General features: G+C 40.1%; 1 protein-coding gene across 8 annotated transcripts in view; it reads left to right on the top strand.

The window, feature by feature from the left end:
- The first annotated feature begins 78 nt into the window (after positions 1-78).
- The window catches only part of PCNX1 (pecanex 1), an 85,406-nt gene continuing 71,155 nt past the window's right edge, over positions 79-14,329 (top strand). For 4 of the 8 annotated variants that reach the window (XM_027641770.1, XM_027641772.1, XM_027641773.1 and 1 more), the window contains exons 1-2: positions 128-345; positions 8,149-8,357. In XM_027641770.1, coding sequence (XP_027497571.1) covers positions 193-345; positions 8,149-8,357 — 362 coding nt within the window. In that variant the 5' untranslated portion in view covers positions 128-192. Of the gene's footprint in view, positions 346-8,148; positions 8,358-10,119; positions 10,177-14,329 lie in introns of those variants that run through there. The other 4 variants (XM_027641769.1, XM_027641768.1, XM_027641776.1 and 1 more) reach the window with 3 other exon arrangements.

Raw genomic sequence — 14,329 nt, forward strand, 5'->3', positions numbered from 1 at the left:
GCCGCAAGGGCCGCCGGTCCGTCGGCGGCGCGGGGGCGGGCGGCCGGCCCGGGCCCGGACATAAGATGGCGGCGGCGTTGCTGGGGCGGCGGCGGCGGCGGTTGCGGTTGTTGCGGAGCACGGGCGGTGCGCGGCTCTGCCCGGGCTCGCAGGGCGGATAGAGCGGGGCCGGCGCGGCGGAGCGGGGCCGCCATGGGCTCCCAGGTGCTGCAGATCCTGCGCCAGGGCGTGTGGGCGGCGCTGAGCGGCGGCTGGTACCAGGACCCGCACCAGGGCGCGGGAGTCAACGCGCTGCACCTCTACCTGTGGCTCTTCCTGCTCGGCTTCCCCTTCACCCTGTACATGGTGAGCGCGGAGCCGGCCTGGGCCGGGAGCCGGGAGGGCCTTGCGGGGCCCGTGGGGGAGGGGGGGGGGCGGGAAGGGCCGCGGGGCTGCCGCGCGCGCGCCCCCTGCCCGCGGCGCGGCCCCGGGAACGGCCCCGGGAACGGCCCCGGGAACGGCCCCGGCCGGGCTCCCCCGCCCCTGGGAGCGGGCCCGGCGGCCGCGGTCGGGGCTGCGGCATTTCGGGCGCACGGAGCTGGAACCGGGAATCTGTGGGTGGGCGCTCTCGGGGCGCGGCGGGGCTACAGGCGCTGGCGCTTTGCCTTCGTTTTTCTGTTTACTTTCCTTCAAAATTGGGCATAACTCTGTCAGCTTCCGCTGCGGATCTACTGGCAGTCCAGTAAAAAGCACAGTTTCTACAGAAGCTGTCAGATCTAGCCAGTATTTCTGACTGGCAGCGCTATCACCTGGTTTTTGAGTCTGGTGGAGGGATGTGGGTCCATAGCCCAGAAGTTTATTTGGCTGCAGTGTGATGTACTGTGTGATGGCTGGCAGTGTATCTGGAGTCTGTTATTGACAAGAAGTTACTTTGGCTTTTTCACTTCTGTCCAGATTTTAGTGTAGTTGGTTTGTGGGAAGTCCTGTCTTATATATCTTTGTAAGCGATAGTTTGATCAGAGCTGTTAAAATACTAACCTTTAAACCTACAAACTTTCTTGACATTTGGACTTGGGAACAAATAGAGGAGAGGTGTGATCAGTTAGGCGAGAAGGGGGAGGTTTCCTATTGACCAGTCGTTTTCTTCCTGTGTAAGTTGTCTGTAACTTAGGAAATGCAAATAGTTTTCTTCAGATTTTTTAGTAGAAAAGTTTGATTGTACTAGGTGTGTTGTGGCCAGTTTTGTGAATATGAGGTAGAATGTAATTTGCAAGCCTGCCGGGTCCAGGTGCTGTGACAACCTGAAATAGAAACTGCCTTGTGAAAATTTTGGGATTAGTGAATGAAACGTTGGAGGAAAAATTATATGCAAGTGCAGTTGCGAGATTGAGAGCTCTGGGGTCAGACATTTGCTTTGTTAAAAAGCAGTTTGTAAGATTGCAGTATGAGACACTTAATACTGAGAAATAGCTGATGTGGAAGAGGAGGTTACAGCTCCTCTAGTTAGGTTAGTTTTTAATTTGTATTACAGTGTCATGGAAAAGGCAGCTCCAAGGCTTTTGGTTTGAAAACTTTTAGACTGCTGGCATGAAAACCATAGGCTGATACCAACTGCTTTTAAAACCAAAGTTAATGTGACAACAGCTAGATAAAACATTCAACTAAGCAGATTCTTTCTATAAAAACTTTGAAACTGTATCTATTCAAAGTTCCTCAGCATATGGGAAGAGGAGAGAACTTTTGGTTTCAAATGTAGCCTTTTAATTGTTTTTTTTATAAAAGTACTGTTCTTCTGTTTTGACAGAATAGTCTGTTTAATTAGTACTGCTTTGCTGAGAAAGCTGTATCCTGCATGCACAGGAGACTTTTGAAAAGCAACTGATTTATACTGTACATAGATCTTTCGACAAATGATAAATCTGGGCCAGCATTTGAGTCTCCTGCTGCTCTTAAAGCCATAGTTAAGCTTGAGTTACCCGTACTATGGGGTAAACTTCAGTGTTACCTAAACTTTTTTCCTGTGCAAAGGGAAAAACAGACAAGAGCAAGCTGCTTGGCGTTTTGTTGAGGTGAGAGAAATTCTCTTGCTTCATAGCTCTGGACAAGTTAAAGGTGCAACAACTGCCAACTTCCCTGAGAATAAGTAAGGAGATTAGTCACAAGTTAAAGCAGATTGAATCATATTTGGCTGTTTTCCCTCTTTCCACCCTGTGCAGTTTAAGTGTTGTCTAGACATAAACTAAACAGGCAGTACTGTGTTGGTCATCTTAGCTCTTTAGTATCTCTTAAGCTCTTTTTCAGAATAAAGCAGTAAGTGTTGCATTGCTGTGGGACATACATAAATAAGCAGAACTTGCTTAAAAAGTCTTAGGTAATCATGATCTGAATTCTGAGCATGGCTCACTGGTGTGTAGGAGGGAGTTTGTAAGATAGCTTCAAGTGACTTGTTGCTGGCAGACAACCCTGTGTGTTTAAAAAATCAAGGTATATACAAAGACTTAAAATGCTGTCAGGTTTCATATTACTTATAAAACTTCCTCACATAAGGAATTGCAAAATCAGTGTTACTTTTATGCATTGAGGCAGCAATAACTGTAGTTATTCCTAAATTGTTTTGTAGCAACAAAGACAAAAGTATCGCCTAAGAACTTTGCTTGTAGCTGGCTCTCAAGGCTGAATGCATTTTACAGTAAGTTAATCGCTTTTTTCAGATGATATTTAGCCCCCAACAGGAATAGAACACTTTGGGATATGGTAATTTAGATGCACTTATTGGTTAAAGACTTGGTTTATTGCAACCATCATTGCTAATCTTTTTCTGTGCATTCCTTCTATTGATCTGGTATTTTCAGAATGGAATCTGGTAATAGTTGTGGTCAGCAAGTAATGCCATAAATCCATGTTTTTCTTTGCGTATGTATGCTAGTACTGTTAGGGTTGACGGATTTAATGTGTGGTGGAAACCCACTTAAAAAATCAGCAGTAGAATTCAGCTATCCTTTCCTCCTTGATCCCTCATCTGCCTTCTGAGTTTAAGCACATGAAAGCGGACCTTGTACCCTGTGTGAAGACAGCTGTATACATAAATGTAACTGTATTACCGATCCAGATACTTTTCTTTTTCTCGTGTATTTATACGCTTAAACCGTCCTGTTGGAAGTGTGGCAAAAAGAAAAGTGTAGATAATGGAGGAACTGGGGTGTAGAGTAAGAGAAATGTCTGCTTGAGTCTGTATTCTTGGAGCTGTGGTTTGACAGCATGCATACAAAAATATTGCTTTCTAGACTAGTTAAATCTATCCTGTTTGTAAATTTGTATTCAGTAACAGACTCAACTGTACTTGTTGATCTGCCTATCTGTAAGAACTGATCCCTGTTTTTACTGTAATCCAGAACTGGAACTGGGAGAAGAAAATATGCTTTCTATATGGGAAGCTGTACAATTGCCTTGTAAAATATAGTGGTAGAGTTGAAAAAATACCCTATGTACAGAGGCCAGTGTTATGCATCAGTGTTGCAAGGGGGAGGGGAAAAAGAGGAGGCTGCCAAAGTACTTCCCCTAGTCGGAATGCTGTTTCAGTCCCACCACGTGCGCAGGAGGGGGTGAAGTCTTGGCTCTGGCACTTGTGGAATTTTGCCAGTGACTGAAGAGGAGCCAGGACTGTACCTTGCTTGGGGTGATGGGCTCAAATGTACCTACAGAACTTGTCTGTCAGAGTCAAGCTCATTTAGACAACAAGTTCACCTAATTTCCTGGTTTGTGTACATACTTATAGAAGTAGGTCATTTAAATGTAGCTTCATGTGGAAGTTTTTTCCACCGAGTTTCTGAAATATGTGCTGTTTCTTAAACTGAGATTTTAAATAATTGAGGTTGGATCTGTGATAACGATCCCTGGTATCCCATACTGCTCTAAGACACTTCTAGTTTCTTGGCTACTCAAGTTTCAGTTGTACGCTTCTGAGTTTTCGGTCAAAAACTAGATAACATGTAACTGAACTTGCTTCTCGATAGCAGCGGTTCTTAAGGGCTCTGACTGTTCATAAACAAAAATTGGGGACAAAACCGTATCTGTTGTTTCTTGATCTTTCCTCCTCTCCAGTATGAATGTTTCCATAAAATATTGGGCTCAAAATGCTTGAACTGGTAAGGCTTTTTACAAGACGCCTGTTACTTCTTAATGATTGATTGATATCACTTCTACATAAGGATTGGCAATCTGATTTGGGTTAGGAGACTTTCCTCTGAGTGTTCTCAACAGGTAACACCTACACATTTCTTTTTTGAAAAGAATCTGGAAACTTCATTGCATCTGTGGGGTCTAGCTAAAGCTAGATATGATTAGGTAAGATCCATATAGTCTTTATTTCTTCATAAATGTGTCGCACAGCCTGCGATCAATGAAATTCCCTCTGGTTCCTGGCGCTTATGTGCTTTAAACATTGCATCAAGATACAGCGACTTTGTAGTTCAGATGGGAGTATTTTACTGCAGTGCCTAGTGGTCTGAGCTTTCTTTTCTGTTTTAGGTTGGAATTTAGGAGGGCTTAAAGCTTTTTCTACCTACTGTTTCACAAAAGAAGAGTTGTGATAAAACTGAACTCACTTAACAGCCAACAGCTTCCAGAAGGGACAGTCCTAGTCCTCAACTGTGCCTTCCTGCATCTTACTTTTGTGCATATGTATAGTATGGATTTCATAAGTTGTCTTGAAAGGTTTAAATTTGGAAAGTAACCCTTGAGGGAAAGGTGGTAGAAAATCAGTGTCCCTTCCCCTCCATATTCGAGTATTACTTAACTTCCCTTTAAGATTCCAGGAAATAATTTCAGCTAGGAGTTTATCTAAAGGTTGGGTTTGTTCAGCCATTAGATGACTGAAGTTTTCAACAAAACGTAATTAAAGCAGTCAGTTTTTGTATGGTCATGTTTAGCTTTTTGTATTCTACCAGAGCTTTAGTTGTGACTACTGATGTGAAGTGTATGTTTTCTTTTGTTGCTAATGCAAGTTACTAGAGGTGTGCAGTAAAATGTGGTGTTCTCTGAAATGCTGTTGCAGCTGCAGACTTGTAGCCAATTGGTGTCTACTAACAAGCTCTAACCTGAGGTTTTTTTAGTCTGCTGTGCCCAATAAAAATGCTTTAATACTTGTGGAAAGAACTGAAATAAAATCTAGCTGCAAATTTGTAGGACCTAGATTTGTATTCCAGTTTTGAAGGTGGTATCATACAGGATGCTGATGAGAGACCTGTCTCTCCTCAAATGTGGTAAAATGCTAACCATGGTTTAAAGTGCTAATCTCACTTTAGCTGGCCTTGGCTTGTGGCTTGAAGACCCCAAATGGAAGTTGAATGCTTCTAAGTTTGGCTAAGAGGAATAGAGAAGGCACCAGTGGTTTAGGTTAGGTTGCAATAAGTCTTCCTCTTGAGGCTGGACTGCAGACAAATTACCGGTACCCTGGGTGGCAGTGCTGTACCATGGCATGAGACTTAGTGTGAAGTATGATCATACAGCAGAGTCAACTAGGCATGCTAAAATTTGTATTCCCACAGTATGTGCCCTATCCAGACACGAGTAGCTACTAATGAATATGAAGAAGGAAAAGTAGTGAGTTAACTTACCTTATTTTTAGCTTTCTGCAATCCTGTGAAAACAGGATGTGAGGAAAAAACACCCTTTAATTCTTTATGGGGTTTGCTGCAAGTTACATGAGGTGTTTGGTCTTTTTTCCCCCCCTTAAAGCGTTTCTTTGCAGAACAGGATGTGTAGATTTTGCTTTCCACAAGATAAATTGGATACACTTTGTGACCTCACTGCTGACAAAATTTAAGAGTTCTCTAGACAGATAAGTATGGACATGTCTTTTATAGACTAATTCTAGCTTTTGTTATCTTGTGTTAGACTGACTCTTCTGGTAATGGCTTCTGTACACTAGGTACTTGTAAGGAGGAGGACAGTTGAAGTTGTGTGTGTGATCGGGCAGGTACAGGAAGCTCGTGAGTTTTGCCAGAGTTAACGGATTTGCCCTTGCCTGCAGGGAACTAATTGCCTCTGAAGTTTTTGAAAGTGGAAATGTGGCATTTCTTGAGGAAACCCTTGTAGCATTGCTTCAGGGGTTGTAAGGATGCCATAAGCATAATTTTGGCTCCTGTTTGCTTACTGATGCTGTTTTTAAGTAGCTTTGTTTCCTCTTTCTCCTCCTGAGGTAGTGCTTGGGAAGTGAATCTCCTGGTGTAATGTGTTGTCCAGCTCAGCGTGCAAAATCTGAGTTAGCATACTTCAGCTGAGTTTGCCTGGCCTACTTCAAATGTTGTATTAGGTGTTGACTTAACTTGTTTTGGAGGAAAAGGTAAGTTTAACTTGATCTGTTTAACAAAACAATCCTCAAAAATAACTTGCCTCCTGATTGATTCCAGATTCAATTATTTATATTTGTTTGGCTTTAGGAATGTTGTGTTGATTATTTGGCTTTGCTTACAACCAGAAAGCGAGAGCAGCCAGATTAAGAATTGGTTTTGTTCTGAAGTCAGCAGTCAATACAATACTTAGAAATATTTATTCTTTTGTTCCCTTTATTAGTACAGTATTTTGTATGTGGAGATCTCTTTAAGCAGTTTGCTTTGATAAGCTCATTGCTTGTGTGGCAAGCACTCTCAGTACTACTAGGACTATTAAGCTCTTGAATATGTAGAAATCTTTTGAATTACTAAAACTAGTTTTATGTGCAGAATAGAGAGGACTCTTTGTCTTATTCTCTAGTAATTTTCCCCTTCTGATTCTACAAGATGTGCAGGGGGCTTTGATCACCATAAAGACTCTTTTCTCTTGTAATGATCTGTATATGGAGGGAGACTGGAAGTCTCCTTAGGCTTGGAAGTCTAAAAAAACAGTTCATTTGTTCTAGTCATCTACTAAATAATTGTTCATGCTGAAAATCAAATGTTGGTTAATTCTGATTGTCATATGTCTATGTGTATATATGTTTTTGAAGGTATGTCTCAAACTACACCATCGGTGGGGTAAGGGATAGTGATGCAGTGAACACTTTCGCTTGTGTAAGTAGTCTGCTTTTGGATGAATGCTAAGAGTTAGTATTTCATTTTGTTTAGTGATTGCCTAGTGAAATGACCAAGTTAAAAATATGAATAAAAGATAAATTAGAAGGATGAAAGCCTTGAAGTGAAATCTGCAGTTTAACTAGTACTCTGAATGTTTCTTTTAAATAGCTGTTAGGCTGTACTTAATCACTACCTGTTGCTGAAGTGATTGGTCTGTAAAATCCCTATGTACCTCTGCAAAAGCTGCATGAGAAGTCTTAACTCGGAGTGGAATTTCAAAAGCTGAATTCAGGACTGAGGTTTTTTATGTGGCTTCTGGCCACCTTTGACAAAACTGAAAAATTCTCTTCAGAACATGAGTTGGCTTCCTTTTCCATGGGCATATAATGATCTAACACAAATAATCTTTGCAGCCTGTGGTCTGCAGGTTATTGAGGACTGCTGCTCAGTGTGTGAGTCACAAATATAAACACTGTTTTTTTTTTTTTTTGTATGCATCTAGGAAAAAGTTTGGCTTTTGTGACTGATCAGTATCTTGTCATGCAGGAGTAGCTGTTGGAAGCTGACAAGCAAAGACAAAACATCTCTGTTTGGTATCTAAGCAGGTTTTCTCACATCCAACCATGCTGTCAAACTTGCAACAGTTTTTCAAAAATGGACTTGGTGCTGTGTACTGTCCCTGAAATAAGATCACATCCTGTGCTTGGTTTAGTTTCCAAGTTGCTTAAAATCGTCCCATCTCTTTTTATTCATAACAGCTAATCAGAAATACTGTGTGCCACACAAAAAGATCATGCTAGCAGTAAGTTTCCTAGTCTAGGTCTTGTATTTCTATAATCTGTGAAAAGGGAATGAGAGTTGAACTTGGTTCTCAGGCTTCAGTGACACAGGTTTATTTATGATGCTGCTGTTGCACTTTGGTATCTTGCAGTTCAGCTGTTCCTTTTTTCTGTGTTGCTAGACTTCTAACATTCTTCACACAAAATCGGACTAGATGGTCTAATTTTCAGTATGATCAGTGTTTTCTCCACAGAAGAAACTGCCAAACTGTATGAAGGGTATTCTTATGGATATTTGACCTTGTGTTCATTAACTCTTTCTTACTTTTTTTTGAAAGGCTCTTCCTTCTTCCATGATGATAGTAGCTGTCTACTGCCCGGTGATAGCAGCTCTCTTTATCGTTTTGAAGATGGTGAATTACCGTTTGCACAGGGCACTGGATGAGGGAGAAATTGTGGAGAGGAATGCCAGTGAGCATATGGATAGAGGTGCAAAAACAGAACAAAGCAATGTTTCAGCCAAGAGGAAAGACAGCAATGGGCCCAGGTAAGGTGTCTGCTGATGTTTGTATACTGCTTCAAATGATAAACAGTCCTGCCTTCATCAGGTGTGTAACTGGGATGGCGGTTGAGATAAACACTGAGAAATATAGATACAGACCTGTGTAGTTCTGAAAGACTGTTTTAAGTCTGGTCTTTAAAAGCAGACTTATTTATTTATTAGGTTTGAAATGATGTATTCATGCTAATTTCCTGGTTCCTCCCCCAGAGGTGTTCCAGAACAATATTGAATGTGCTGGAAGCACTGAAACAATAGCTTGGAAAATGTGGCTGATTAGGTCACTAGACACTTAACACAGCTAGTACAAGTAATTTTATTTCAGCAGTAGATGTAGTACTAAAAATCTAGCTGTCAAAGACCATGTACTGCTTGCTAATTCTTTTATCACTAGGAGGAGTGTCTGATTGGGTTTCAATTTTAGTTTTTAAAAAGCAGGAGTAAAATACAATGCTTGACTCCAGCTACAGTCTTTCTTCAGAAGAACACTGTCCTATGAACTAGTAAATTCTGGAATTACTCAGCTCAGTAATGAAGATAATGATTCTGAAGTACTGTCAATAGGAGGTGATTCCTTTCCACAGATCTCTGCTGTTGCCAGCATAAAAAACCCCAGAGGTTTTCCTCTCTGACCAGAGTATTTGGAGAAAGAAGAACAAAAGATGACTCATCAACAAGGCCAGCCTAACCAGTCTGATCAGACTGTGGATGTGTTATGAGCTCTATTATCAAAGCCTCTGCCTGCCTTCAGATAATTGAGGCCATCTACAAAGTCAAACTGTATGAAATAAATCAACCTTAAATTGTTAGCTTTTAAAGAAGACCTTTCTCTTGTCTGTGAGTTTCTGGTATTAGTAGCCATGAACAGTTTTCAAAGTGAGGCAATTAATATGCTGTCCTGACTCTAATAAGGTTGTGTGTGTCTTACTAATAAAAACCAAACCTGTAACTTCTAAATGGAGACATGTGCTATAAGGAAATGTAGTTGAAAGAAGCCTCTTGAGTCTGTTTTTTAGGACGCTTAAAGAAAGGAAGTGTTAAACTACTGCTCTTGAAAATGCTCAGCCTAGAAGCAAAAGGACTTTGTGTGTACATATAGGGTAGCTTCTCATGAGATGGGTCCTGCGTTCTTCTGTGTCTACTCTCAGCTCAGGTATTGTTAGCAAAACGGTGTCTTAGATTGCTCTAAAGTTGATATACAGTAACTTCTTGTATCAATCTTTTATAACCTGCCCCTTTTTCCATGTTGTGTTTGGCAACAGAACCTGCTGATTTAAATTGGGACTCTGTTTATAACACCGTATACCTTATTAAAACTGCACTGAGCTATTTTGGTAGACTGTTTCCCTAATTGTATATTAATGCTTACTCTGCTTAATAAAATTCATGGAAGTAAACAGTGGTCTGTTGTGTTTCAATGCAGCCTTGTTAATGCATGGTTTAGGTGTAATCTTTAGATGTTTTGTCTCTTGAGCGGTTTTTGGTGGGCTTGGGTTTTGTTTTTGTTTTTTTGCCATGTAGCTTTTGCTTCCAAAACAGTAGCCCAAACTTGGCAAGGGAATTTCTACTAGAGTTGTGAATTACTTCTGGATGTTTCAGTTCTGTTTTGTCTAGGGAGCAGTTGACATGGGACAAGTTACTACATTATAAGCTTTGTGAGCTCAGAAGTAGAGGTTAGTTTGATGCTGTGTGTCCTGCTTGCCAACTAAAGTTTCATTAACTTTTATATGATCCTTGTTCCCACTTTCAGGTCTCTTAACTAGAACTGGGAACAAGGTCAATGCAGAAATTACGGAGTTACTTTTTGGTAAGTGGGATGTACAGTATATACTAATCTTTGCCTGGAAGCTTACAAGAACTCTGGGGTAATATTCAAACTAGTAGATGGGATGTAGAGTGAGTGTTTAATATTGAGCTGTAACCTTCTTAAGTTAAATTGGAACACTAATAAAAAACCAAACCTGTCTGGGAAGAGAGTGTGTATGTAGGATTTTCTTTTTAAACTCTACTCTCCTTGCAGAAGGTGGATATAGGGGAGATCTAAGCAGACATATTGTCTTTAATATTTACATAATCAGAATATTAGTTTTGATAGCTTAGACTACAACATGTGATAGTAAATAAATGTGTATAGTATGGTTTGCAAAGCCATCCTAGAGTTTTCACCCTGCAACGCCTACATTCCCTGAGACCACATAGTAGTATTTTTGAAGGATTAAGCAATAGTCTGGTTTCTGTTCCAAAGTCATGTTTGGGATTGTGTTAGCTTCTAAGAACTGCTGTTCTTTCTTTCTGAAGATGTTTATCTGTGAAGTGGTGCTTTCAGGTATCTTGACAACTTGTGTGCTGTCATCTGTAGGCTTACTCGAACTGCTCATTTATCTTCAGTTCACACTGGTTTTTGAACAGGATCAAACTAAAAGTTTTTAATCTTTCCGTGAAACTTTGGCACGTTTAAGCAAAGAACAACTTACTTTTCCTTTAGAAAATACCATGTTTATTTTTTTGCTGTGCTCTTTAAAAAGCTGAAATTCTCTAGTTAATGGTTTTGAAAGAAACTATTTAGTTTCTTTTAATTTAGAGATAGGAATGTGAGTTCCCTTCTTCTGTAGCTTCTAGTGCATTTGCTGTTTTTATACTTCAGGTGTTAGTAATTCTTCTGTGAGGTTTCATGAAAGCAAGTAATGAGGATACAGGCTCCTGGTTTCACAGAAAAGGTAGAAGAAACAGTGCAAGCATAATCTTTGTTGGGTATCAGTGGACCCACATAGATACTTTAAAACATTTCAGTCAGTCTTTACTTCTGGGTATGTGAATATGGCTTCTTTCTTGTGTCAGTGACTACTGTGGTTCAAAATATCATAAAGTGTTCATCTGGTGACACTGCTGTCCCTGATCTCCATTAGCATGGAGGAGCTGTAATCGCGATGCTGCATGAATTTCACTTGTACTTCTGGGCAGTTGGAGGATGTTGTGTCTTTGAGATACGAACAGTCTGCTTAAACAAGTATGAGCAAGAGAAATAAAATTTAAAACATGTTATCTCAAGAACTCTTGCCCTACCTTTGCTGTTTATTCTTGCAGTTTTCTGTGGCTGGCAGAGTGTTTTTGAGTTTGGAGTTGGTTTGCATTTTTGACTGGTGATTCAAACTTGAAAGAAAACTTCTTTTAATACTTCAAGCTATTGTGACCTAGCATTTGCAGTACATTCTCTGGTCCTTCTGTGTTTTGAGAGCAGCCTCCTAACTAGTTATCCTGCTATTTGAGTTGGAAATTAAGGACAGAAGAAGGTGTTCAAAAGAAAGTAATAAAATTCTTTCTCTGCTTTGTCCAGAAATCAAAATTGCTTATTCCAAATTCTCTTTCAAAGTTCTGGTCTGAATATCAAATTCCTTTAGTCAATCAACCTAAGTCAGATTTTAAGCTCTTGAATTCATGTAGACTTACACTCTCTTCAGACATCTGGTTAGTCTCTGACATGCTAATGTAATATACCTGCAGATAGTAATTTTATTTAGGAAAGTTACTAATAACTAGAAATATTAGTTTTAAGTTGTTTTATGTGATCTTTGAATGCCTCTCGCACGGCAGTCTCCATTGCAGGTAGCTGTACATAATTTTTTCAGTCTTCTCAATTTGGATGATAACTTCACTGCAGTTATTTTGCTTGCAAGCTGAGAAGTGTAGCACTTGCTCTAAGGTATGAGGTCGGCAAACTGTAAAAAACTGATTGTGGAACTTCAAAGCAGAAAGGAATGGCCACAGTGGTAGCATCAAATAACTCCTAAAGGACTTTGTGCTGTTATAGTCCAGATACTTTGGCATACAATGGTTAGTCCTAGAAATCTGTATTACCTGCTTTTTCCTGTGGACGTTATTTGTTGTTGTTTGTTACTAGCTTTTGTTGATCTGTTACCTTGTGTGTGTCACAGAATATAGAAGCTGTGAGTAGAGTGGCTGTGTGGGATTGTGGTGTCGCTTATGTTGGTATCTGTTGGTTCAGTTTTAGACAAAACTGCCTCCTTCTTCCACCCTGGCTAAATACCCAGTTCTATGCATGAGAGCTTATTTGCAATGGCTTATTTTTCCACTTCATAGGGTGTATTTTAATCACATACAGTGTTTCTCAATGAATTATTCAAGCAGGAAAGGGATTTCATCTTTTTTGTGAGAGGCATTCTTTGTTATACCTTCTGTTGTCATTGTAATGTATGTTGAACTTAAACATTGAGAATTTTTCAGTTCAGTCTTTAATTTTGTGTTATGTCTTTATGTATTCTTAAAATATTTACATAAGGAGTACTTTGGCTAAAGCTGGTGGTAATTATTGAAGCTGAATTCTATATCTTCTTTTATTCATTTTCTTTACCTGTCTCTAGCATAATTGATAATATTAGGTCAGAGAGGACTCTATAAACAGCCATCACTAAGAGCATGCCTATGTCTCATCGCTGAGCTGTACCAAAATGGTGGCTTTTCACTTCTTTATTTTGCCAGAGTTGGACCATAGTTGTTCTGCTAACTAATGGCTGGTTGTCTTTTAAGTTAACTTATTTTTACTGAAGTAATATATTCCTAACTTCAAACTGTCTTTTTTGTAATCTCTTTGACGTAGGAAGATTCACGGGCTTCTTATATGATCTAGAATGATTCCCAAGGTTGTACCTTTATGCCTCTCTAAGATTACAATAGCTTGAAATGTCATGCTGCAGAATGAATCATGTCTCAGGTCCTTTAGTCTACAGACAGTTTGTTTATAATATCCTAGATTGATGGCTGTATATTACAAAAGTGATTAGAACTGTAGACTATGCTAAGTTTGAAGGGACCCATGAGGATCATCGAGTCAATTCCTGGCCCTGTGCAGACCACCCCATTAGGTGTTGGTCTTATTGCACGAGACTTTCCTATAAGACTAGCTGTCTATTAAGTAAGCCCTGCAGTGCTTCTATTTTTCTATCCCTTTCTCCAGAGGGGCTTCATCTATAGTTTTTCGGTCCAACCAGAGAAGTGTTGTGTATATATATATGTACTTTCTCCAGCAAAATGTTGGAGTGGACTTGCCACAGGTCAGAATCATTGATTATTGGGAGGCAGTTGTTTATCTTTGTGATGCAGCAGAGAGGGTCAGTGTCAAATTACTCTGCAGTTACTTATGTTCATAAGTTTGTATCAAGATGTTTGGAGAGAACTGCAGTGGGAGAGGAAAAAGGAAGCCTCAATTTCTCCGTCTTTGCAGTCAACAAATGGTGCTAGGTTGTATCCCTGTGTTCTAGTCCACAACTTACTTCACACCTCATTGTCCTAATGGATAGATCCAACTTGCTTATGTTTCTTATAATATCGGCCTTTCACAAGCTGAATTATGTTGAATTACAATTTGGTGATGTCGATCTAGAAAATACTTTCAAACCAATAGTTATTAATCCTGAAAGGATGGAATGATACATATGTTGTACCTGAAAATATATCTTAATAGGGCCTGTAAAGTATCTGAAGGAAAGTTATTTTTGGGTAGAAAGATGTGGTTTGCATTCCTGGGAGAGAGATACCATGTCCCTATATGCCTGTCCAATAACTTTTACTGACAGTGTGTGGCTTTCTTGATTAACCATCCTTGCATTTGCTGCTAGATTCAGTCTAAGGAAAAGACCAGGAGTCCTTTCCATGGTCTTTGAAAAAGCTCTGTGTAGTACATTTTCTGTTGATGGATTTCTGGGTATTATAGTTGGACAGATGATCCAGAAGTTACATGTGTGTACATACAGACAGAATTTAGTACGTCAGCATTGCAGAATGCCTTGTAGCTCCTGAGTCTTCACAGTTTGTGTTGGCTGATGACAGTGGACTTAGGGCTGCAGCTTCTATGACACTATGTAGGGTACTCCAGCTCTGACTGAGCTTCCTGTGTCAAATTCATCTGAGATACTGGGATATATTTGAGCTCTGGATATTTGAAA

This window comes from Corapipo altera, unplaced genomic scaffold, assembly GCF_003945725.1.
Source record: "Corapipo altera isolate COAL_440 unplaced genomic scaffold, ASM394572v1 23b, whole genome shotgun sequence".
NCBI lineage: Eukaryota > Metazoa > Chordata > Aves > Passeriformes > Pipridae > Corapipo > Corapipo altera.